This window comes from Lutra lutra, chromosome 4, assembly GCF_902655055.1.
Source record: "Lutra lutra chromosome 4, mLutLut1.2, whole genome shotgun sequence".
In the NCBI taxonomy this organism is placed as follows: Eukaryota; Metazoa; Chordata; class Mammalia; order Carnivora; family Mustelidae; genus Lutra; species Lutra lutra.
Window position 1 is genome coordinate 96,020,358 of NC_062281.1, and position 27,498 is coordinate 96,047,855.

General features: G+C 37.3%; 1 protein-coding gene across 2 annotated transcripts in view; it reads left to right on the forward strand.

Annotated features, from left to right (window-relative positions):
• The window catches only part of GDAP2 (ganglioside induced differentiation associated protein 2), a 72,668-nt gene extending 54,862 nt beyond the window's left edge, over positions 1 to 17,806 (forward strand). For both annotated transcript variants that reach the window (XM_047725490.1, XM_047725491.1), the window contains exons 13-14: positions 6,864 to 7,007; positions 11,442 to 17,806. In XM_047725490.1, the coding sequence (XP_047581446.1) occupies positions 6,864 to 7,007; positions 11,442 to 11,489 (192 nt within the window). In that variant the 3' untranslated portion in view covers positions 11,490 to 17,806. The remainder of the gene's footprint in view (positions 1 to 6,863; positions 7,008 to 11,441) is intronic.
• Positions 17,807 to 27,498: the final 9,692 nt, after the last annotated feature.

Genomic DNA, 27,498 nt, shown 5'->3' on the forward strand with positions numbered 1-27,498 from the left:
TCGGTGGTATCCTCAGCAAAACTAGTAGAATTAATAAGTAAGTTTTATCAAGGTTTCAGTTTTAAGATTAGTATTTAAAAATTAGTTGTATGTATTAGCAACAAACATCCCAATTGAAATTTAAAAAACTAATATTATTTACACTGTCATCAAAATATACTATATTTAAGGATAAATATGACAAAAGATGTGAAAGACCTGCGCCTTGTACAAGTTATGTACACTGCAGAATATTCATAAGAGAAATTAAAGGAGACCTAAGAAAGATATACACTGTATTTGTGGACTAGAAGACTTAATATTGTAAAATTCTTAATGCCTGCTAAATATGGTGATTCATTGCCAACCAAAAATTCAGCAAGCTTTTTTTGTAGAAATTGACCAATAAAATGCAAAGAATTTAAATAGCCAAAATTATCTTAAAAGAAAACCAAAGTTGAAGGACCGACAATCCCTGCTTTCAAAGCTTATTCTAAAGCTGTGGTACTCAAGGCTATGTGAGGTGTTGTCATAAAGACAGACCTATAGATCGGTGGAACAGAATAAAGAATCCAAAAATAGACTCATGTGTATATAGATAACTGGTGTTTGAGAAGAGTGCAAAGGCAGGTCAGTGGAAAAAGGAGAGTGTCTTCGATAAGTGATATTGAAACAATTAGATATCCATATGCAAAAAAAAAAATTACCTGTGATCTGTGTCTTGCATCACATACAGAAATTAACTGGAAATGGGTCAAAGACCTAAATTATAAAATGTGTAACTATTAAACTTCTAAAAATATATATATAAGAGATATATAAGAGAGAAAGCTTTGTGACCTTGAGTAAAGCAAAGATTTCTTAGATATAACACCAAAGTACAATCCATAAAAGAAATTGGACTTCATGAAAATTAAAAACTTCTGCCTTTTTAAAGATAGTTAAGAGGGGCACCTGGGTGGCTCAGTTGCTGAGCATCTGCCTTCAGCTCGGGTCGTGATCCCGGGGTCTTGGGATCGAGCCCCACATCGGGCTGAGTTGGAAGCCTGCTTCTCTCTCTCCCACTCCCCCTGCTTGTGTTCCCTCTCTCACTATGTCTCTATCAAATAAATAAATAAAATATTAAAAAAAAAAAAAAAGATAGTTAAGAGAGTAAAAAGACAAGCCACGGCCTAGGATGAAATCTTTGTAAATAGAGCCTTTATCTGATAAAGGATTTCTCTTTAGAATAAACAAAGAAATCTCAAAAATCATTAATAAAGAAATCACTCAATTTAGAAATGAGCAGAAGATTTGTGCAAGCATTTCCCCAAAGAAAATATATAACTGTCAGATAAGCACATGAAAAGATGTTTAACCTAATTAGTCACTAGGAAAGTGCAAATTAAGTCAAAATGAGTTAACATTGCACTCCTGTTAGAATGGCTTAAAGACTGACCATACCAAATGTTGGTGAGAATATGGAAGAACTGGTATTCCCCTTCGGTGCTTATCTGAATGTAAAATGTTACAGAAACTTTGGCAGTTTCTTTGAAGAATTTCAAACAGTTTATTTAAAGAATTAAATGTATACCTACCAGGTGATCCAGCCATTCCACTCCTAGTATTTACCTGAGGCAAATGAAAACATACCCATACAAAGACTTGTACACAAATGCTCATAGCCCCTTTATTTGTTACAGCCAAAAACTGGAAATAACCTGCATGCCTATCACTGAGAGAATTGACAACCAAACTGTGGTATATCCATGCAATAGGATACTACTCAGTAATAAAAAAGAATGAATTCTTGATACATGGCAGCAACATAAATGAACCTCAAAATAAATAAGCCGAGTAAAAGAAGCCAGACAAGTATAACACGCTGTATGATCTCATTCATATAAAATTCTAGGGCATACAAACTAATATGTAATTACAGAATGCAGAGCAGTGATTACCTGTGGACAGGGAGAAGGAGTGGGAGGGAGGAATTACAAAGGACCCTAAGAACCTTTAGGAGTGATGGCTATGTTCTTTTCCTTGATTATGTTAGTTGTTTCATGGGTGTATACATATATCAAAACTTAACAAATTGTATACTTCAGTTACGTGCAGCTTATTGTGTATCAATTATATCTTACTTAAAAGATACATTTTTTAAAAAAAACTGCAGTGAGAGACCACTACACTGCCACCAGAATAGCCAAAATTTAAAAGACTGGCAATGCCAAATACTGCCAATGATGTGAAGTGACTGGAATTCTCCTACCTCATAAGTAGCAATGGGAAATTGTGCAACTACTTTGAAAAGAGTTATGAAAATCTCTTATAAACTAAATATATACCTCATCTGTGACACATCAGTGCCACTGCTAAGTATTTACCTAAATGAGCTGAAAACATGTGCCAAAAAAGACTTCTATAAGAATGTTCATAGCAGCTTTAGTCATAGCAACCCAAAAACTGGACACAGCCAAGGTGCTGCCCGTCAGTAGGATTACAAATAATTAAGCTCTTGCGTGTTCTCGTAATGGAGTGTTTCTTGGCAGTGAAAGAGAACACACTACTGGATATACAGAACCACACACAAGAATCTTAAAAACATTAAGCTGAGTGAAAGAGTCCTTACATAAAAATTGATTGTATGCTGTATGATTCCATTTATATGAAATTCTAGAGCAGACAAAACTAATCCATGGTAGAAAAAAAACAAAACATCATTTGCCTCCATGGAGAGGGCCATAAGGGAAGAGGAGCATGAGACAACTTTCTGGGGTGATGAAATGTTTTGTATCTGAATAGGATTTATATGTATATATTATGTATTTGCCTAAACAGTAAAGTACACTTAAAATCTGTGCTCTTCATCAAGTATAAATTTGATAGCAAAGAAACTGAACAAACTTTGAACTCTCATTAGAGATAATGAATGCTGTAGTTGGGGACAGCTTTCTGATGTCTGCAGTTTACTTGGAAATGCAGCAAAAAAAGTAAGATGGATCAACAGATGAATAGAGGGATGGGTAGATATGTGTTAAAACATAAGGAAAATGTGAATGACTGAGTGGTGGCTAATACTGGTGTTTTAATTTTAGCGAATATTTGAACATTTTCGTAATTTTCTTTACTTCTGTTACAAATTCAGATTTACCAGAATAGTGTTCCTTTGTACTAAACTTATAAAACCATGTGGCCACTCTTTGCTAAGATATGACTTTAATCCCTCCTCCCCCACAGTAGAGAGTCTATAAATAGCTATCCAGCCTGAGACATTGATGGAACCACATTACCAGAAATTTCAGTGTTAGAGCCACCAGCCTTAGCTGCCATACATTGGAATTGCTTCAAATAGGAGTCAGTGGCAGGCTGGACAGAGGCTGAAGACCAGATATATAAAGTGAAAAGCATTACTTTACCTCTTGATAACATTTTGCAATGGGGAAAATGAGGGAGGATTGAGAGAATAAGACCCATGTGTAATGAAATCCACCCATTAATTTATACTAAGTCAAAAACTCTAAATGGGGTGTTTATAATTATAAGATAATGAGACGAAATCAAGGGATAATAAAACAATCGAATCACACTGTTCTGATTTCAGTACTCCTCAGATCTTTTCCAGGACACTCCACCCAAAGTGGTAATAAATTGACTGCTCATATAAAGCACTACTCTTTTTTCTTCTTTGAAGTTTACTAATACAAGGCAAACTAACTATTTAAACCCACTCTTGATTCTGGCTCCAGTAGATTATTTTAGTACACACATGTACTAAAGTCTTTTATAGTCTTTTCCTAGTTTATATTATTTTGTGATCCTGTGCTCTTGGCTTTGCGTTTGTGAGTAATTGGGTGAAAGAATTTCCAGCATTCACAAAACATCACAACAGTCCTTTTTCCAATTTTAAATTTTCATCGGTTCATTAAAATAGGAGGCAATAAGTAACATAAGTTTATGTAAATGTGTATTTATGACATAAATTATTGAAAATTAAAAGCTAAGTTATAGAAAACTAAAATTTTAAGAAGCAAAGACAGTGCTCTTAAGTGTCCCTGAACAGAAAACTGGGTTTTTCCTTCTGTCTACTTTGAGTAATTTTTTCTTGCCAATACCTGGAGGATGTGAAGGAGGTAATGGCAGAAAATGGGACAGAGAAATGTTTTTCTCTTTTGCAGATTGTATGCCTGCGGTCACTGCCTAGTCTCCCCAACCCAACCTTCTCTTTGAGTTTACCACTGCCACCCCACTATGTCGTTTGGTGTGGCATATATAGGATTCTTGGCCTAGAACTATACAATTAAGAGGGACCTTAAAGATCATGTAAAGTCTAAGTTGCTCATTTTATAGAGGAAGAACCTGAGGTGCAGATTGAAGTACACTGTATTTTTATTGTAGAATGAAGAAATATTAAACCACCCCTAAAGAGTATTAAAATAGTACACCCAGAAACTCTCACCCCCGCCCGAATTGTTAATTCTTCCAACACCTTAAATTCCTTACTTTTTTTGTTGTTAATTACACACTGCATATGGTATTGTATAAGACATTCCCCGCATTGGGAAATTTACAGTCTCTTTAGAGAATCAGATAATACAGAATACTAATTATGCCATAGCATGAGTAAACAAAGTGTTTGTTGAATCATTTAGAAGCTCCTTTCCAGTTTTGGGTGGAAGTATGGTCAAAGAAATCCTCCTAACTGGGGTGAATTTTGATCTGAGCTCTGAAGAACAATTGCCAGGCATACAAAAGCAGCATGTAAAAAGCTTCTGAGGCAAGAGAACAAAGGCACAAGAGTTTTCTGCTTAGGCCCTTCCAGTTCTGTATTTTTCCCATGCAGCAGGGGCTCCTTGCATATATAGGTATTCACCTGTTTCTGTGGGCTATTCATTGCACTTAGTACATTTTGCCTTAGGTAATTGTTATGCTTCTGCTTATAATCTAGCTCCTCTACTAAAACCCAAGCCCCCTTTAGAGGAATAGCTCTATCACTGTTACCCTGTATCACCGACAGCTCAGTGCTTAGTACACAGACGATCAATAGATGTTTAATTCCTTGCACACATGTTTAATCTCTTAACACAGCCATCAGGTGCTTCTCTGTTTGGACTTTACAATCTTCCTATTTCCTTAAGCTCTTTCTGGAATCTGTAAAATGTCTGTGATCTCTCCATAGCTCTTACTGGTTTCTTAGCTACTTCTGTGGCTAATTGTAGTTAGAGCTTCTAATCTGAAAGTGTCATACTCTAGTTTGCAGAAAATGAGGTATATAACAGTGTGTGCTTTAAAGAAACTGATGTCAAAAACTGATTTGGGGTATGTAAATAACTGACTGTTTAATTTGATTTAAATTAACCCGCCTGGTTCTAGCAAGTCCAGGTGCCTCCCCTCTCCTCCATCACCCCCTCCAAATAAACTTGATAAGATGGGAGGGGAGAGGGTTCAGAGGGTAATGTTAATATTTGAGACCTTATGCCAGTCATTGGTAGTATAGCCAAAGTAGAATAGTGACTCAGGCTGGAAAAATCATTGTAGAATAAGTTCTATCTTTATTTACTCATTCTTTATCAAATACTTTTAGAATGATGGTTCTATCTGTATCTTATAAAACTTTAGACTATTATTCTATGATTGTCTGCCAAGTCCTAGGGAAATTATAGAAATGGACATAAAAAACTAAAATACTAGGAATTTATAAAATACTAGGAAGGAATAAGTGCTCTAAATGCAATGGAAATTTCAGGTATTATGAATTCAATAGAAGAGATAATCTGGAGCTGTAAGGGAGAAATAATGAAGGAAGTGAGTCTCTACCAAGTGCAGACTTGGACAAGATCCTGATAAGTTAGTGCAGTGTTGTCTCTGTTCTTTCATGCCTATTCTCATAAGGAGGTACGAAGAAAGTTTGTCTTATTAGGGGCATGAAATATGTGAAAGGTTTGAACAGCCCCTGGAAAATGTGGTAAGATTGACATCAGCGGCAGATGCCCAGAGTGTTGTGTATGTATAACATACCCAGCTCTACATTCGTAGTGCACTGTCCCAGTGCCCATGTTCATATGCACATGTTTCCTTCTGTAAATGAAATGGGGATAGCAACAATATTGTATCTACCTCATAGAACCATTGTGTAAGCCATTGGTAAACATGACTAGTTAAGACTGGCATTTAGATAGATGGACAATAATTTGTGAGTTCTAGTTGTTGCCTAGTTTATGTAAGTATTGTTTGCTATTAAGAATTTTTTTTTCTTTTTTTGGAGCCAACAAATTTTGCAGACTAGCTTTTATAGAGGGATTGCATGTTCAAAGTGAAATGAGCAAAGGTGGCTCCACAGCCACAGAAAATTTGCTTTGATTAATTAAGAAAGAGACCACATGCCAAATGTCAGCTGAAAAATAAATGTATCAAATATTGGCAAACTTTTCAGTCTCATTTGAAAAAATGAAAAGAGCTTGTGAATTTGGAGATGTTAACCATTTTCAGAGTAGCAGTGAATCAATTATTCTACCAAATAATGCCGGGGATTTTGCCCACAATCCACAGTAAGAAGCATCTGTTGCATGACAACATACTACACACATAGGAGTATAGAGACACTTAAACAGAAGCAAAAGCTTCCTGAAACACTTTGCGCACCCTTACTGCCTTCCCAGTAGTTGTTACTGTAGTGTTGTTCCTTTTTATTGTTGTTTTTATTGCTGTTCATAATCCATTAAACTGATTGCATAATTCACTGATGAACTACAACCCATACTTTGAAAAACATTACTTATTACGAGCTTTTTCTGACATGCTTTCAATTTTGAAACATAGTTTCTACTTAGTATAAATCTTCAAAACCATGTTTGTATTTCTAACTTTGGCCACTGGCTTAAATTATTTTCTCTTCTCTTAATCAGGTATCAACATGGTTTTTTACCACCTTTTCTGTCTCAGGACTGAAGGACAAAATCCACCATGTGGACAGCCTCCACCAGCTATTCTCTGCCATATCACCAGAACAGATTGACTTTCCTCCTTTTGTCCTTGAATATGATGCCAGGGTAAGAAGTACCAGGAGTTCTCCCTCACCTGGTGCAGTATCTTAGCTTTTCTGTAGGGCACTGCTGACGGGCACAACATCCTTTGATTAGAAGAGGATATGAATGCCATTAGCATGTTCTAGTAAACTTGCTAGTATCATTTAACGTTCTTTTCCTACAGTAACTAGGAAAACTCTTTGTCCTAGGAGAGGACTTTTTCCCCAGTAAATTTTTCAATAGGAGATTTTCCTACTGTTGGTTTGAAGCCAATCCTTGCTTATATTGTCCATTTTCTACCACCTCTGCCTAATTTTCTTAAGATTGATTAACTTTTTATCTACGCAAGTAGAGGCAGAAGAATCTGTTGGTGTGTGACATTTTTCAGTATTAATTCAAAACAATAGGCTATCTTAGTAGCCTTTACCCTACTAAAGATTTCATTTTGCCAAAAGTTTATATAATGTTTTTAAGAGTATCAACCAGTAATATTATTATAATTACTTATAGATGCATTTATGAATATATTACTTAAACACTGATAAAGGGCTACTCTTGAATTTTATCAAAGCTCCATCCCATTGTGTTTATTCATGCTTTAGTAGTTCAAAAAAAAAACAAAAAACAAAAGTAAGTAACATACTTGGCCAAAAGATCATCAGTCTCCTTATTTAACTGTTGCTGATTACATATCTTTATGCATGAGTCAGGGAATATATTTGACACTTATATTCAGTTTGAAATGAATTGTTTTTCCCTAATTATTGTACAGCATGTATACACTAAAATAAATATTCTGCAAGACATTTTCTCTCTACCATTTCTTTAGCTTCAGCTATAATTTCTGTTTCCCTTTATGTGAAGAGCAGAGTATTTAATGTGTTCTAATGGCTAATAAAATTTCATGCTTGGCTTTTGAACAAAGAGGATTTGTAATTGAAGCGGCTGGGTCATAGATACAAAGATTATTGAATGGGGGGGAAGAACATCAGTTTGTGTTTGTTGTAGATTGCTGGAGTAGAAAATGGCCTTATTGTTATTCTTTTGAAGTATACATCTCTCTTCTTAATAATTAAAAAAATGGGTAGCAGGAAATGAAAGACACTAAAAGATATTTTGTGACCAAAAATTCAGAATGACAATTCAAAGCAAGTGTCTGGATTTATAATTTATTTTCTAGGGTATAATATATAGGATGGATTGCATTGATTAGAAAAGCCAAATGCCTGTTTTTTAAGCCAACACATTTTCTATATTCTTAAGGGCCTATAAAGCCAACTTCCATTAAGTTTCAACACCACACTCAAAGTTTATTTTGTTTGCTTCTTTTAGGTTTTTCTTATATTTTTCTTATATTTTATATATCAAATGATGTGCTTAATCAAAATTTAATAAAATAACCTATAATCTCAGAGCGCCTGGGTAGTTCAGTCAGTTAAGCCTCTGAGTGGGGCTTAGTTCATGATGTCAGGGTCTTGGGATCCAGCCATGCGTTGGGCTTTCTGCTCAACAGGGACCCTGCTTCTCCCTCTCCCTCTTCCCCTCCCCTCACTTGTGCACACATGCTCTGTCTCTTTCTAATAAGTAAATAAAATCTTTATTTTAAAAAAAACCTGTAATCTAACTCTTGGGTGATTGGATCATTTCTCTGTGCCTGTACTAGAGCTCCCTAAAATTGAGATATTAGGCCGTCTGTATATAAAGGCCAAAGAGAGATATAAAAACAGGGAAGAAACAAAAGAAGGTGTTAGGAGATGATGTGGGAAGGCCCAGTAGAGGGCAGGTCACTGGATACCAGAGCTTTACATGTTACTTGTAGCACTTTGGCTTTGTGGTCTGTGGGGAGTATTCTGCAAGGGAGACCTACCGTTATATTTCTGTTTAGAATGATGGCAAAAGAAACAGCATAGAAAGTAACTAGGGAGGTTAACACTTTGGGCAGGTAGACAAGTAAGAGGCTATCAGAAGGCCAGAGGAGAAATGAGACTAGAGCTAGGGCAGCAATAGTGATAATGGCAATGACTTGAAGATCTTAGATTTAGAAGTAGACATTTTAGGAAATAAAATCCACAGCATCTGATGACTGAGTAAACCATTAGGGGAGATGAAAGAGGAAGGAAGCCTATGGTGACTGCAGTTTCTGCTGTAGGAGACTTGGTGGACGTTATTGCTGCCATGCCAGAGAGGCAGTTTGAAGGAAGAGCATTGGGGTGAGGGTGTTGAGTGAGAGAGAAGAGACAGGTGGAATGTTCAGTTTGTGACACACTAGGATTGAGGTGGAGATCCAGTAAGTGGTTAGATAATATCTTGTAAAGAAATATTTGCCTTTGCTAGGAAAATGAAATATATAATCAGAGAAAAGAAAATGAGTATGCAGTTGGTTAATTTATTGTCCTATTCAGTTGTGCCTTGCACATAGTAGGTGTGACAGGGCACAGTGTGTCATGGTTGACTGGTTTCCGTGGGCTTCTATCTTCTGGGTCTTGTATGACTTTGAACAGTGACGTAAGTTTTATAGGCGTGAAAGGAGCCTTTGAAGGTAATTAGAAGGTAATTTTTATCTCTCTATATCAAAATGTTACGGAGACCATTTCAGAAAGGCTGCTAGTCAGCATTCTTACAGATATAAAATATAGTCAAAGAGAGGGTACACAAATTTACCTGACAACCGTTCTTCAAATTTCTAAGATTGTTTCCAGAAATAGAGAAAATGGATTGCTCAGCGGTCTTTTTGCACAGTGTGAGACTAATATAAAAAGCTCTGTTACATAGCATTAAGAATTAGATTTGCCCTTCTTACTTTATCACAAGTTAATGTAGAAAGGAAGACCTAAAAATATTTGGTAGTTACAGAATGGAATGGAGAAATCTTAAAGATGGATAGTGAACTTCAAAACAGAGTTATCTCTTGAAGCATGTTCCTTAAGCATAGCTTCCATACATGTTGAGGCTATAGGAGTGGTAATTATAACAGATCTTGATAAGAAATTCTAAACTACAGGGAAAAAAAAGTTTTCATTAATTTTTTCTCAAGTATCCTGAAATGCAGCCAATCCTAGGGTTTGTTTCTACCTAATTTTTAAAAATCTTGTTAATACCTGGTCAGATTTATAATCAAAAAGTAAATTTTCCTAGATCTTCCCTTATTTTCCTGGCTATGGTACTGGATCAATTCTTGCTCCAGAGCATGTGCCCTGAAAACTGTCAGGGCTTTTAGGGGCCCTGGCAGGAGGGGGCGCTCAGTCGGTTAAGCGTAGGACTCTGTTTCAGCTCAAGTCATAATCTGAGGGTCGTGAGATCGGCCCTGAGTTGGGCTCCACACTGGGTGTGGCGCCTACTTAAGAATCTCCCTCCCTCCTTATCCACCCCCACCCCACTCACGCTCTTTCTCACCTTTTCCCCCCCAAAAAAAAAAAAAAAAAGTTTTTGATACCCTTAGTTACTCAAATAACATTATCCACCTACTCTTTTCAAAACCAGTTAGATTTAATGCTCCATCATAACCAATAGTGTAAATATACCATAAAGCAATGCTACTTTCAGCTGTGTCTCATTCTCCATTCCTATTATCTACATTAATGCTAAATATTTCTGTTTATAGTTTACTGAAAAACTATCAAATACTTTCCTTAAAAATGAGAAATGAGGGGTGCCTGGGTGGCTCAGTGGGTTAAGCCTCTGCCTTCGGCTCAGGTCCTAATCTCAGGGTCCTGGGATCGAGCGCCACATCGGGTTTTCTGCTCAAGCAGGGAGCCTGCTTCCTCCTCTCTGTCACTGCCTACCTCTCTGCATAGTTGTGATCTCTGTCAAGTGAATAAATAAAGTCTTAAAAAAAAAAAAGAAATGAATCCCAAGTCCAATAAATGTAATCAAAGGTCCATCTACCATCAAATTAACTGTCTTCACTTTTATTAAGATAAAGTTAGACAAAATGAAGTCAAAAAATTCAAATGTACTCTTCTGTTCCATCATTCTATATTAAGGTTCAGTATGCAGTAAGACAACCCAGTCTAACAAAATAATCTGGGCACTAGATTTGAATACACAAGGATTTCAATTCAGACTCCTTGTTACTACTAGGTGAATTTAGGTGAGTTATGCAAGCTGTGTGATCCTCAATTTCTTCTTCTGCAAAAAGTAGTTACCTACCTCATGGCATTACGTAAGGATATAAAGGGATAATGAAAGAAAAGTGCTGTTATAAAGTATCTGGCATTTAGAATATTCAGTAAGGAATAATGTTATTGAAGAATATTATCATCCTAATGACCTCTGCCCACTTTATACTCTGACTGACTGAAATGGAATCGTTTTGATGGCACACCTTGCTCAGGGTCAGGCATGAGCTAGACATTTTTACAAATGTGGTATCATTGACTATAAATCCTTTTCTTTCACATTCCCATTTAAATTGGTTTTATTACTTAATGTTCTTGTCTTTTTTTTTTTCTTCCACAGGAAAATGGGCCTTACTATACGTCTTATCCCCCATCACCAGATTTGTGACCTGCCATCTTTTAGTGCTACTGGTTTCCAAGGACATCACTTTCTCCACGAATCGCTACCTATTGAAGTGAAATTCATTTTTGCTGTTCAGATCCAGAGAGCCTTTTGTCCCCACCTCTCTGGTATTTTTTTATTGACTGTATATTTTCTGGCACATAAGCAATCTGACAATGGTAGGCCATTCTGAACTGCACACTTATTTTAAATTTGTATATTTGTATCAAAAGAAAATGTTCATTTTTAGAGGGTTGTTAATAGAAATTGGGGAGCAACTTTTGAGTATCTTCAGTTTCCTGAAAGGACACTGGATTTCCCATTAGACAAACCACCAGTATTGTTTACGCCGTTTCTTTAACATTGCACGCTTCCTTTGTGTACTTAAGTGTTTCTCAAAATATATAGAACCAGTGTATGCTGACCGTATGCATTCTTTCCTTCAGATCCTGGCATTACATTTCATACAGATAATTTGGTTATGGTAGAAGAGAACTGTCTGGATTCAAGGATGTGGAAATGCATCTGATCAAAACATTGAAATCATTAGCAAAATATGGGTCTTAGAATCTTACTGCACCAGTGAAGATTAAGATTTTGGATTATATGTTTTGTTAAAATTGGCACTGTTCCAGTCTCAACAGTGGGGGGAAATAAGAAAACTGTATCTTCTGCCTTTTTCCTGTGTTCGTGGGTGATTTGGTGTCCTTTTTAAAGGACTGCACTCATTAGTACTCTTACGTGAAAGGCATCTCCTGAACTCCATCACTGAGCCTTTAGAGAGGGCGCTACCTCCCCAGACTTGTGATTTTATTGGGCTTTACAGCTGCTGCCTCTAAGGACATTTCCTCACAGTGTCTCTAGAGTTGCCTACCTTAAAATGGAGGAAGTGTGTTACAGTGAACAAAATTGCAGACTGCTGTTGCCACTCAGGCTCTATTTGTGCCTTAGCTCGCTTATGAATAAAAATTAGAATTCTGATACGGGCCTTACAGAAGTATCATAAGGCCAGCATGTAGAAAGGGCTTGTGATGTCTTCAGATGCAAAAATGCCAGGGGAGTTTGTGTAGGTGTCACTTCAGTTAGTTTTTAAGTGGTACTAAATGTACTTGAGCGTACTACCAGGCACTCCTTTTGGCCTTGGCACATTTTGAGTGACTTTTCTTGTCTTGGGACAAGAGCTGTTACTAAAAAATCCCAACTCTGAGGACCTCCTTCCTACTTTGTCCAGAATTTCTTCTTGCCTCCTCCTCCCCCAGTGCTACACTTTAACAAGAGGCATCTGTTAGCCATTTTAAACATTTCTTCTTGAATTGAGGTCAAACCAGTATCATTTCCATCTGGGTGTCTTCATATTCTTTTTGATTCCTACACCCACCCACCCCCATCTCCCTCACTCCATCATGTACATTGGCAGTTCAGAGAAGAAAAAGTAGAACTGTTCTGTTCTAATGTGTTCAGGATCAGTGCTTCCAAAGGTCCCATTCCTCTGTGCCCAAATTAATTCTTAAGTGGATAAAAGAAACACTTCTTTTATGACAGAGAAATCCCCCTATCGTTGTATTAGCCCTGTTCTTTGTTTCCCCTACAAACAAAAGGGGCTTTACATTCCTTCAATAGGCACTCATATCTTTTGCATGAAACAGACACATTTGCTTTGTGTCAGAAATCAAAGCCACTTGCTCCTTATATGTGCTTATTGGGTGAAGGTTTCCTGTTACGTTCCCTAGGTCATCAGATCCAGACAGCCAGTCAGATGTCTACTAGTAAGCTTCCTCTCAGACAACACTACTTTCATTCCCTTAAGCCTTGAGCTTTAAAAATCTGAAAAATTACCTTCATCTTCTCCAGTCTATTGTTTGATCATATTTCAGGTATCTTTGCACTAGGAGCAATTATAAAAATATGCCAACCTTTCTTTTTTGAAAGTGGCCTTGGCTATCTCAAATTGGCATTTGGCCTGAATCATTTCCTGTATAGATAATAGAGGCTGCAAGCTACTTTGCCATTTGAAAGGAAGAAAATTGATGTGTAGAATTTCTTATAGGCAATAATTTTGAAAGAATGTCCTTTGAATGCTATATTCATATGAGTATATTAATGTCTAGTAACACAAGCAGGATTCTATATATAGTGAGATTCTCATTCAATTGATGTCTTAGAGTATAAAGTTAGTGCGGAACTATATATGTATTTACTGCATTTTATAATTTAATGGTGACTCTAGATAAGGGTTGCACTTCTCAGTGAAACTAAATTTGGTATGGGACCAAATTCATGCTTTCATAGCTATCTAAAGTGTTATGTAAGGAAGTTGTTTCAATGTATTAAATCCTACCAAAGGAAGATAGTGACCTTGATAATGAAATGATTATGTAACGTTCCGTATATATCTGCCTTTGTCAAAAGGTTGGGTTGCCTGGAGAACACATGCCATTTTCAGAGACACATTAGAGGATAAAAGGATGACTGGGTGGAGATGAGTACTAGCATCTGATGTTAATTCAAAGCACCACCAACTCCTTAATTTAATTAAAATTTGGTCATGCCAAATGCTAGTTGAACTGAGTAAGAAACAACATACAAAATATTAAGTAAATTCATTAATTCATGCAAGGCATAATAGGATTTTCTTAAACAAGTACCTTTCTTCAGCATATATTTGGATTCTTCTTAACTTACCTATATCCAAGTTTCTTGACAGTAAAAAAAAACTCGAAAAAAAAGTCTTTATTAGACTCTCTTAAGGCTTAGAGACCAAGTGGTTTAAGATTTTCTTTTCTTTAATACACATCTTATTTCGTTGGCCAGTACCCTATTGTGTTTATTTTCTCAAAGGGATCCAGTTAGTTTGAGACTAAGGAACAGAGGATTTTTGGAGTATTTTTGATAGGAAAAATGGGTATAGATTTTTTATCATATATCTGAAATCTGGAAGGATTAAAATATCTTGGATTTCTAGAGAGGGACGTGTGTAACCACTCTAGTAGAAAAACATGGCTTGCCTTTTTTTTTTTACCTGTTTTCTGTTTGCTGAGATATCATTCAGTGAATTCAAACTGTAGATAATGGTTTCTTTTCTTTGCAATAGCTAATAGGAAAATGATAATATAGTTTCAGTATAAGCTAAAAATATCTCTTTGTGTTTCCCTGGATTGTCCGTGTATGTATATATAGAGTTTATATTGATTACTATATGAAATTATTAAAATTTGAAGTATTAGAAAGAGAAAGATTGTATGGTTCTAAGAACAGTGGATTGATTGTATTAAGGGCCCAAAGGACTGCAAAATAGCATATACACTTCTAAAATAGGAGTTAACCAGGAGTGTCAGATTGTCATTCTCTTATTAAGTTACAGTCGTCATAGTCACCATGGACTAGAGTGTTTTACCTATACTGGACTAATATACCTCGCAGTTTATGATTGACTCTTGGTTCAGGATTGCCTGAAACCATGAAAGATTAAAGGAGGACTCTACCTTTGACCTAGGTCATATCAGAAACACAGAGATTATAAGAATTGCCTAGTAGACCAAACCGTATCTACATATGCATATATACACACATGTACATATATACCTTCATACATACATACATACGTGCATACATACATGCACATACACATGATCATCTACTTTGCATTACAGTCTTCAAATGTGGTTTCTATGGCCCATATGTAGCGAACATAGAGCAATAAATAACATAGTTCAAGCTTGGATTCTATCAAAATAGCCCTTAAGCGGATGATATCAAGGTCATTTTATATATTATTGGCTCTCCTGGATATTAGTTGTTAATTTTGTTTTCTTTGCTTCCAGGAACAGTATCTAATCTTTTTAAGTGAAGTAAGCATTAAATGTATAGGGCCACTGAGTTCAAGGAGAAAAACATAGATATTTTCTAGGTGAATTGCACTAACAAAATCGTAACTACTGGGTGTGACCTAATATTTTTGTTGAACAGTTAAAATTAATACATTTTATGTACAAAGTCATACTTTTTTTTTTTTTTGCAATGTGTTTTGCTAGTGTAAGCACACAGTCATTGTAAACAGAGCCAGTACTTTGTCAGACTAGTTCTTGTGGGCCAAAATATTTAATTATGAGCTTAACATACGTAAATGATTTTAATTGTTATTGGGCACAGGAGACCTAAAAACGTTTTATTGACGTGATCTTAAAATTTGTTTATTCAGAATGCTTTTATGAATATTTTGCATTTAAAAATTTATTTTAGTCTTTCTGAATTAGAAGTTTGATCCCATTTGAAGAGGATCCCACTCTGTGGGATATATAGCCTATGAAGAACCAGTAGTAAAATAATGTACATATTGAACCCCAGGGTAGGATAGTCTGTTTTGGTCATTTATACCTGGCTTTTCTCTAATCGCTGAGATTAACCTACATAGTAGTACAAAATGCAGTATATTTTACTGCCAGCCTTCTCTGTGGGGATCTAGACTAGTGCTTCTCAAACTTTAATGTGCATATATTAAATCAGCTGGCACTATATTAAAATGCAGATTCTGATATAGTAGCTCTGGGGTGGAGCCTGGGATTCTTAGTTTCTAACAAGCTCAGGTGATTATCAATACTCCTAGTCCCAAGACCACAAGTAAAAGAGCTGGACTATATCAGCTTTTGTATCTTCCCTGTTTTGAAGAACGAGACAACAACTTTCCTAATCCCTTCTGTGGGCCAGGCACTCACTTTCATTATCTCACTTAATCCTACAAATCCTATGAGGTAAGATGGTGATAGAGAGGTTAAATGACCTGCTGACGCCCATGCGCACAAGTAGTACAGTATTAAGCCATGTTTTTCGAACTTAAATAATGCACATCCCCTTTTAATAAAGAAAGGCTCTCTTAGTTCCTCACTTTTTACTCCATTATTTATGTTATCTAAGTATATATGAACATAAAGCTACATATAATGTTTTATGTTTATAACTCTTGCACAAGTCTAAAACCCAAAGAAGTTTATAGATAGACATGAGCAAAACTATAAAACCAATAAAATTTAAAATAACATTAGTGAAATATGATGGATGATGACGTTTCACCGAAACAAAACTGTCAGTTGTAACATGATTGTGTGTGGAGTGCTGTCTCACAGGTTCTTTTGAGTTCTGCATACATCTGCCAGGTGCTGTGTGTGCCACAAGGTGACTCCGTTCTCCCACTGCGTTTCTCAGTTCAGACTCTTTACTGTCATTGTAGTACACAGCGATGTTATCTGGTCTTCATCTATCTTCACTGCATCATTTCCCCATTTAGTCAGTCTCTGTTCTCCATACGCCTCCCCCAACTAAACCAGAACCTGGCTCTGCTGTGAAGCAAACACAAATGCAAACCCAGGCACTGAAATGTCTTGGCAAAATTTGATCTTAAGGCAATTATATTAAAAAATCAATAATCAGAACATGAATATTAACTATTTTTATACATTTTTCATCAGTGTGAAAAATGTCTAATTCTCATAGAAAATTCCTGGATCCCCCACCAAACACACCCACATGCTCACACACTCAAATTCCCTCCGCCCTTCCCACACACACAAGAATTTTTAATGATGGTTAGCATTGATGCTTTGGCTCCTGACACACCTCGGTTCAGGCCTTGGGCATGTTTCTCAGCCTTGTCTGAACCTAAGGGTTTTTGTGTGTTAAACAGGGTTAATCTCATTGAATGTAAGAGAAATAAATGTGGTAAGACTCATAAAGCATGTGTGGTAAGTGTTTATAAAAGGCAGCTACCATTGCTTTGATTAGAGGACTTAACATGTGCCTTCAGCTTTACTAAGCACTTTACATATCTTATATATTGAGTGATAGAATCAGGATTCAAATCCAAGTCTGACTTCAAAGCTCATACTCCTATAAAAAAATAATATAAAACATCAGTGTAAGTTGCTTATTTAAAAAGTTACTTAACATTAAATTGTATTTTCTCAAAATTTCTTAATATAAAATTGATGTTTCTCTGGAGGGAAAATGGCTAAGGTTTTTTTAAACAGTGTGTAATATGATAAGAAATTGACAAGAGTAAATGCAATTTTTTTTTAAAGGTTGTCTTGCTAGGTTGTGGTCCAGTAAAAGGGTATTAGGCTCATTAGGCTCAACTTGTGCATTACTGTTCTCTTGCACATTTATCATCTGTAACTAATGATAACATGAGATTCTTCCTGAATTCATAGCTTTTTTGCAGGAAAAATATCCCCCCACACACCATTATATTCGTTGATAGTTCTGAGAAATAGTCTGCAAACATCTTAATTTTCACCTGTGAAACCTATTTAAAAATTGTTCTTCCTTTAAAATAGCTTTGAATAAGTCTTCTCTCTTTTTTCAGTTTTCTAAAATAAGCTTTGGAGTTTTGAAAAATGAACAAGCATACTTGTAGGCTGGGTTTTTTACTCTTCTGCGTTTTTTTTCTAATTGGGTGCTGGGGAAAAAAGTACCAGGAGAGAGTTATAAGAGGAACTCATTTATTAACAGAGATAGTATGTGTATCAAATTCAAATTATTCCCCTACTTACTAAAACATATACTTTCACAAATTATTACGGTAGTAGAGATATATGAAATGTGAGACTGTCACTGAATTTTGTAAGGTCTGTTTTTGAAAATATTTTTCCTTCATGACATCCTATATAGAAGCCTTATAATAATCTGTGTTATGGAAATTATTGTGTTTCTGATCCAGCATCTTTAACCCATCTGTAAGATCTTTAAGTTTAGTGAATGCATGGCTCTCCATACATGTAGGTTATCAAGAAAGAAGATATGTCCTGTATGACACCTCACTGCCTCATCCTGTAGCACAGCATAAGAAAATTGTTCTGGCTTCACATTACAGATAAGGCCTAGTTCTGCCTGATTTTCTCCATTTTATCAGTCTGTTACTTGATTTGGGTTGTGAGCCCTGCTTCTCTTATTAAATACAAATAAGACCATTTTATTACAACTTTGGATGGAATGGCCTCCCATCTTTTGCTTCTTTAAAATCCAAAGTTATTTTTTATAAGGAGGTATACTAAGCATTTGACTATTTCATCATGTCTTCTAGTTTAGATACATCTGACATACTCATTTTGAAATGGTTATTGTAAATTCTAACACCGATTTTTTTAAAAACATTGTAGGTGGGTTGTTATCTAGAATTTTATTTCTAATAGTAAAGTAGGTATTAAAACTTATCACAAAGGATGGCTTTGGTTTTCAAATAGATGAGGAAGTAGAGGCCCAGGCAGGTTAAGGCCAGTTGGACTCCTAACCAGTAGATTGTAGGCAGTTTCAGGATGACCTTTTGCCATCTATAGCTAGAGCTCTGTGGTTTAACTGTGTTCGCACAGCTGCTTGGCTTTGACATTCCCTCTTGTGTCCTTTGAAGAAGTTTTCTTTTTTTTTAATTTATTATTTATCATTTATTTATTTTTTTTTTAATCTAAGTTGCACTTGCTCAGCCAAGTTCCAGGGAGGACCAGAGTTCAAGAGTTAGCAGCAGAGGTTATCAATCAACTTAAAGTGTGGTAAGTGAAGCCCAGAAATGCTGCACAGTTGTTTTCTTTGTAGAGCACTTAGTACAAGACCAGAACTACGAGATGCTAACATTTCCTTGTTGAATCCATCCTGTTGCTATGGAAAATGCTGTCCTAGAAAATTCAGTTTGGAGCCTCACATAACCCCATGGAAATTACACAGGAAGAGAGGAAAAGGCAAGAGCACCATTTTTTTTAGTTCACAGTAGTGGAATGCATTGCGCAGGGTGCGACAACTCTGCATCTAGAATTTTTCATTTGTTCTGTTTTTATGTTTATAATTTATTGTGACATGTACCTAAATCAAATTGTAATATAATACCATCCTATATTATATTTTTTGGATATAAAAGCTCTCATGACTGTGCCTATTTCTATCCTACTTTTGTGGAGTTGATCCTTTTTTGGTATGTTCGTCTTTTAGTTTTCTCTTTATTTTTCTTAGCAGCTTTGTTTGAAAAGAAACTCACATATCATAAAATTCACCCACTTAAAGTGTATAGGTCAGTGGTTTTTAGTATGCTCAGCATTGTAAAACCATCACCACTATTTACTTTTACAACATTTTTAACACCCTAAATGGAAGCCCCATACCCATTACCAGTCGTTCCCCATTCCCACTGTCCTCCAACCTCCCTCTTGTGTTGTTTGGGCTTTGCTGCAGTATGTCCTCCTTCTAAGGCACATTTCCAAGTTGTACTTATTAGGAGAACAGTGTCTCAATAAATATTTCTTGAATGAATTGATACCCACATAAGTCACAGGCCATGGGTAGCAACTGAGGAGTAATTGAAAGGGCCGTGGAATAGATGTCCAAAGACTAGATTCAAATCCTGACTGATGCTTACTTACTAGCAGTGTTGTTCTGGGAATGGAGTCACTTAGCCCTTCTAAGCTTCAGTTTTCATATCTATAAAGTGTTGCTAGCAGTATCTGCTTCACTGGATGGTTGTGAGAATCACCTGAGAAAGTATAGTCACAACACTTGGCACAGTGCCTGGCCCACACAAAGAAAGGAATTGCTATTTGTTCCTGGGCGACAGAGAAACCCCTAGGTTGGTGACCAGGTGAGATACCTGTGGCCACATTTCTCTAATGTCTATTCTGGCCACGAGGGTTTCCCTTGGTCACCAGTGTCGGGGTTCAGAGTAGTGGTGTAGCCCTTTCCTATGTCTCAATCTTCCCAATTTGCTTCCTCACAGAAGAGAATTCTGGAGTGAAACTTACAACTGCTTATTCTCCTTTAACCTCCCAGCCACTGTATCCCATCTTTCCTCTCCAGCATGAGAGCTGGTTCCTCTCCAAATGCTGATGTTGATTCTCATATCAGGCCCAGACTTTGGACAGAAGTGAGCACTGTGCATTGGCTGTCAAGTACTGACCCCTCATCCCAACTTCAGCAGCCTTTATTGCGCCTTTCCTTCACCACAGGTGCAGAAACCCTTTCCAGGAGAAAAAGCTGCCTAGTTTAGGCAACTGCTTGCTGGGCCTTTCAGGGACAAGGGAACATATTTAACGATCTTCTGTCAGATCTTCTTCTTCCAGAGTTGCCTTAACAGATTTGCTACCCACGCATCTTACAAAAACGTTAACTGCACAATAGTAATGAAATAGTAGCAGCTATCATTGATAGGACACCAGGCATTGTAAATACATTATCTCAATTCTTACAGTAAACTTACAAGCTAGGCATTTTCCCCATTTTTCGGAAGAGAAAGAAGAAACTAGCCACAAGGGGGGCACTGGGTGGCTCAGTGGGTTAAAGCCTCTGCCTTCAGCTCAGGTCATGATCCCAGGGTCCTGGGATTGAGCCCCGCATCGGGCTCTCTGCTCGGCAGGGAGCCTGCTTCCTCCTCTCTCTCTGCCTGGCTCTCTGCCTAATTGTGATCTCTGTCAAATAAATAAATAAAATATTAAAAAAAAAAAAAGAAAGAAAAGAAACTAACCACAAGGTAATTTTAGAGAGTAGATTTTGAAAAGGCAGAGAAGATTGGGTAGATCTACCTATATGGAGTTTCTTACTTCTGCTCTTAGGCTATCCTTTATATGGTTTTCGTCTAATATATAGAAGCATAGGCTTCGATTCAAATCCCAGCTCAGCCATTTACTAGCTATGTGACCTGGACATGGTTCCCAACCTTTTTGAATTTCAGCTCTCGTATATAAAGAGCACTTACCTCTTGGAATTACTGTGAGGATCAAATGCCTTCATACTTCTGAAAGTTTCATAAATACTAGCTATTGTCTTCTTTAAATATTCTAATTGCGGTGATCAAAGTGTCTCACTTTCCAGACTTCTCAGTTACACTTGGCTCTTTAATTTTAAATTATGTCACATCCCCAATCCAGAAGTTGTATGATGTATTTGGTATGTCTTCAAGAGAAAATGACATTTTAAAGCAGGGCTGGCAAACTTTTTTGGTAAAGGGCCAGATCATAAATATTTTAGGCTTTTCAGTCCATATGGTTTCTGTCACAACCATTAGCTCTGCTGCTGTAGCATGAAAGCAGCTATAGACAACACTTGAGCAAATGGGCGTGCCTGTGTTCCAATAAGACTTTATTTATGGAGACTGGAATTTAAAGTTGAAATGATTTTTCAAGTATAACAAAACGCTATTTCTCTTTGTTTTCAACCGTTTAAAACTATAAAAAGCTACACTTAGCTTGAGGGCCATATAAAAACAGGCAGTCGGCCATAGTTTGCCAAACCGTGTTTTAAATAAATAATTCAATGGTTCTTTAAAGCTGATGAATCTGGTAGAGGCCTAATTAAGGGAAAGAATGTGGAGAAGGAAAATCAAGAGCCAGTCAGCCTATCAGCTAGCAAGCCCAGATCATAGCTATGTTAATCACTCCCTTGGCTAACATCATGCATGTAACCCCTTTACACTTACACTTCTTATCTATAAAAATGAAGTAGTGATAGCTCTCTGACCTATACCTACTTCCTCCTGGTGATGGGAGTTTAATAATAGTTACTATATATTGAATTTATGCCTTTGTGCTAGATAGCTGCATCGTTTTTGTTCTTACCCCCTTATTCCTACTTTATAGATGAAGAAATGAAGGCTCAGAGAGGCAAATAACCTGGTTATACAATACCAGTAGCTAAACCCTGGTGTCTGATTCCCATAAACCTTCCCAAATCTCTCAATAGAATACAGATTCCTTGAGAATAGGGACCTCACTGGACTCTCTCTATGCTATATCCCCAGTGCCTAGACTAGTACCTTCTGTATAATAGGCAATGCATAAATGTTTGTGGAATGAATGAATGAATTTTTCCATTATGCCAGTGGTTCTTACTTTTTTTCATAGGTCAGAGACACCTCTGAGAAATAATTTAAAGATCTGCATCATCTCTCCAGAAAAATCTCAAACTGAGAAACCCTATGTTAAGTTTTTGGCAAACTTCTGAAAGAAGATGCTACGCACATGCTCTGAACAATATAACTCTTCTCATAAGCTTGAAAACAGGATCTGGAGGTATCTTCTTTCCTTTTCCTGAAATCATGATATTAAGGACACTAAACAAGACCTAAAAGTTTTCTCTCTAGGCACTCATAGCTCCCAGACATACTTCTCAAAACTCTTGATTCCCTTACAAGTCACTTTCTTAAAATTTATTACTTAAAAATGACTTTTATTGGACCCAGGGGCTTCAACATGAAAAGTGAGAAACCACAGCCTATTAAAACTAACATGCAATTTTTTTTGTCTTCAGAAATAAATACAGTTCCGAGGGAAATATCCACTCTTTACTGCCTAGAGGCCGACCAGATCTGCAGCTACTATAATACTTGGGATGGGCCTTCTGCTGCTTCTACTTCTTGTCATTTACTTAGGACGTTACATTCCATACCATGGTCTCCCGTTAAGACAATGAGAGAGGGGGTTATTAATACTTAGACATTAAATTCAAATGTTACTAATTTTTATTTTCCCCTCTAAAACATCTGTTGTTTACATACCCTCATCCTTTACATCAGGACCTTGAGATCATAACTCGCTTCAGGTAAATAGTAAGATTAAGGGTATTTTGTTTTCACAGAATGCTATAAAAAAAGTCCGTTGCTTATGAAGACTTAAACAACCATTCAGGTACTGCATTCACTTGCTATTCTCTTTGCACTCTCTTCACTGCATCCCCTACCCAAAGGAGTTCCATTCTAAAACATGAATAATTTCTCATGCTTCTGAGACAAGACCCTCTATTCTCACTTTGGCCATGTTGTGCCATTTGGGTTTTCCCATGGTACGTATTACCAGGGCTCATATTCAACCACATCAGTTGTAAAAGGTACTGAAATACTTTCATACAAGATGGGAAACAGCTGCTATCCTGAACCCTCCAAATGCCCTTTACTATCCCCACACTTCTCCCAGTTTCCCTGGTTCTCCACACAATCCAAAGGGTTGGTATCACTGCCCTTCCAGAATCCTGCTCCGGGACTACGTACAGCCAGCACCTCTTCTGATTGGTCCAGGCAGGGCCATAACAGTTTAAATACCACATTGTTGCTCTATTCATATATGCATGAATAACTAGGGGCATGGACCTTTCTGTTTCATTCTTTACAGTATTCATTCATTCATTACATTCATCACTGTCTCCTTGAACAGGCTCCTGACATACACTAGACTTTTAAATAATTGCTAGAGGAAGAAAAATAGAGTGTGTTTATGCTTATGGTATCAAAGAAGTAAGATCTGAAGCAGGGGAACCACTTGATCAGCCAGGATTGGGGAACTACTTGCTGTGTCATATGGGCAGAAAAGACAGGAGTGGAGAGGCTCCCTATATAACACTTTTTAGTGGACAGCCAAATGATCTTTCCTTTGGTTAGCATCCCTGCTGCACAACATTAACTCTTAATAATTTGCTTTTTCCAGGAAGGTTGCATATAAGTGAGGATTGGGTTTTGGGTCCCAAATTGCCTCATTAAGGACCAAATATGAGACCTGGAGGTAGAAACTAATCTTACACTAAGCCAACAAGGTATGGGAGCATGTGGGAAGGCTTTGAGGTGATGAGGTAATCTTGCTGAGGAGTTGTGTGCAATCTTCTGCGATGGAAGAGACAGAGTCACCCATAGAATGAGCCCAAAAGCCTAAATGGCCAGAGCTGTTCCTGTTTCCTGACAGCTACCCCTCTCCCTAAACACACACATACACACTGAGTGGGCAGTGGTGGATGCTTATTCCCTACCCACAGAACTACTCTCAGGTAAAGTTCCACTACGCAAACCTGGGCACCATTGTCAGCATGCCTTTCTTGTCAGACTAGGAGATAGACACACACATTTCACATCACCTTAGCAGAGTCCAAAAAATTCAGCGTGGTGCGTTGTTAAGAATTGCCTAACAGTTCCTGCCTTTCCTTAATATCTACCTGTGAATGTCCTTGAACTTCTGAAGCTGTTCCAAGTGTATGCCATCTATTATTTTTTATTTTTACTCTCTGAGATATAATCTTCCATTTGTTCCAAATTTGTCTTTTTCAATGTTCGAGGGGTTGCTTCTAAACCTAGCATTTTATAATTTAGTGATAATTTAGTACGACACTCTTCTCCCTAATATCTCCTATCTTTATGTAAATATCCCCACATGAAAGTAGATCTTCAATAGGCCCTGTGTGCTTGGGGGAACTGCCAGGCACCCGGATGCTAACTGTAGACTGCTTCTTGGGTCCATTACTCTTCTCCATCACGCCAAAGAGTTCTGTATTTTCTTCCTCATGACAACAAAATAATTGAGGTGGAACAAGGTGGCACTCTGCCTTCTCGTTTCAGCTCTCATGCTGTAAACAGGTTTCCTTTTCCTGGTTCATTTGGTGCTGTTTGTTTTGCACTTTAGTTCTTTGTTGATTCCTCTGTTTAAAATGTCCCCCGGTGTAGCGCTAAAGCGCTATCTAGTATTCCTAAATGCAAGAAGGCTGCGACATGCCTTCTGGAAGAAATAAATGGGCTAGATAAGCTTCATTCAGCCCTGAGTTCTACAGTGCTGTTGGCCATGAGTGCTGTGTTAGAGTCAACCATATAAGGGACCTTTAAACAGGAACATTCAGAAAACAAAGTATGGATTGATTGGTTGATGAAAATGTGTTGACCAGAGGTTCAAAGGAACTAATATTGTATTTCTCCTTGGAACAGTGTTTCAGGATTCACTGACTTAGTGTTCCCAGCAACTTTATAGAACATAACTACCACAAATAGAATAAAAATCAGTTGCAGTTATGAGCAACTGAAACTGCACTACTGCATTTGTCCTACTAAAGAGTTAAGACACAAGTTTACTCCTTCCTCAGAAAATAAAGCAGCTACTATGCACTGGGTTGTGGGAATACAGTCTTGCCCAAGAGGGTCATAGTCCTTAACTTCGTGTATCTTATAGCCTGGTAGGGACATTACCTTTTAAAATGTTCCTGCAAATATGCAGATCAAGTGTGAATCTGGTGTTAATGACCAATTCTTTCACAACAGAGGATGGGCAAAACCCTTAACCGGGAGGGACTAGGCAAATGTCTCTTCTATCAGTTCTTGCCCACCTATTCCGTCAGTCTTCCCATCTGCGCTCAAACGGAATCAGCTACCTGGAAGCTCCTCCTCACTCAGTCCAGGATCCCAGGAGAATCTTGATAGGGAACAAATTAATAGGTCTTTCTCTGCTCATAAAAAAGGTCTGGAAAGCCTAGTCCAAGTGCTGCAAAAAGGTCATGTTGGGAATACTAACCGATCACAGTTGCAGCCGCTTCCATCACTATAATGAGAATGACCATGGTCCCTCCATTGATCCACTTACTTCATGGTGATAAATATATAGACTTTCTACTTAATCAGGGCTAGACTGAGATTCTAAACTCTCTTGGTGTGCACTCACTATTTTCCATATGATTCTCAGAATCTTCTTTGTCCAAAACATCCCATGTGTCACTCTACAATCTTTCTTTAAATACTAGCATCTGCCCTTTGAGCTTGTTTTGGGACCACATACCCCTCCTCAGAAAGGGAGCCACCAACTCCCCACTTAAATCTGTGATGACTCAGTCCCTGCTAACCCTTCCCTCTTCCAGCAGAATGTCATCAAGAAGCTAATGCATGATTTATGAGAGCCCCATTATCATCTGGATCCTTTCTCATCATGCCTGTCTACCATCCATCCTCTTGTGTGATCCTGGATGCTTTGGGACCCCTCTGGTCTGCTAGAGACCGAGGACCTTCTTGTTACACAGCAACTAATTTCGGAGGTTATTTCTCAACTGTGAGCAGTTGCTCTAAGTTTAAGCTTTAAAATGTAGAATCTTTAAGAAAAAAAAAATGTAGAATCTTCAGCAGCTGTGTTTCTATTATTGCGGCCATTTCTCTACCTGTTTGCTGCCTGGAAAATCCTTGCAGTAATCAGACTGACCAAAGTTAACCAGTTCTGCAAATAGGGCTTTGGATACCACCTGCTACATAATAAAAATATTATTGTTATATAACAAGAGGAGTTTTATTAACCCTGCAGGTGGGTTTTGTTGAAAGACAGAAACTTCCCATCTAGACTGTATATTGGAGGAGGGCACACTATGCAGTGTCTGTTTTGAGCACCACAGTATTCATAGTCCGGAGCACAATACCTGCACCAAATGTGTATTTTCTTTTTCCCACTGACTAATTGGGCTAAGTGCTGTCTTGGATTCTCACATTAACTGAAAGCCTGCCTTTTATAGTTACTTCTGGACATGACATTATAAATAAGTACTCCTTAACTACACTACATTTTAAAAATAGCCTACTTATTGCTGGGGTATGGGCACTATTTAACTGTTTCACACTAATTTTTATATTTCTTATTTGCTTTTTATTTTTTATTTTATACTGTAATACCATGAAAAGCAGCTAGGCATGTATCTACAAAGTCCTACATTACAACAAGAAGATGGAGAAGGTAGGAAGAAGAGGAGACAGGAAAATCAGTCTTGCCTTGTTTACATGTATAACTAACTAAATGACTTTTGGTATCAAATAAGTTATTTGCACAAAAGATATAAAAGATAGGTGTATTTTCATAAAAAATACCTTCTTTGGCAAATGAGAAAGGGCCTGTCCCAGTTTAGAAAGGCCTAATAGTATGCTGTGTTTTAAGGATTGAAGATTCTTTTTCTTGTTGGTTTTGTTTTCCTTGTTTATATCACTTAACTTGGTAGAGTGTTGCAGAAAGAACATAGGCTCTAGGATTAGAAAGCCTGGGTTTGAACCTCACATTCTCAGTTTTCTTACCTATCTGGCCTTTATCTCTGGCCCTTATGCTTGTCTTCTTTTTTTTTTTTTTTTCTAAGGTTTTATGTATTTATTTATTAGAAAGAAAGAGCACATGATAGCAGGAGCAGGGGCAAAGGGAGAAAGAAAGAATCTTAAGCCAGCCAGCTCTGCACTGAGCACAAGCCCAATGCAGGGCTCCATCTTAGGACCCTGAGCTCATGACCT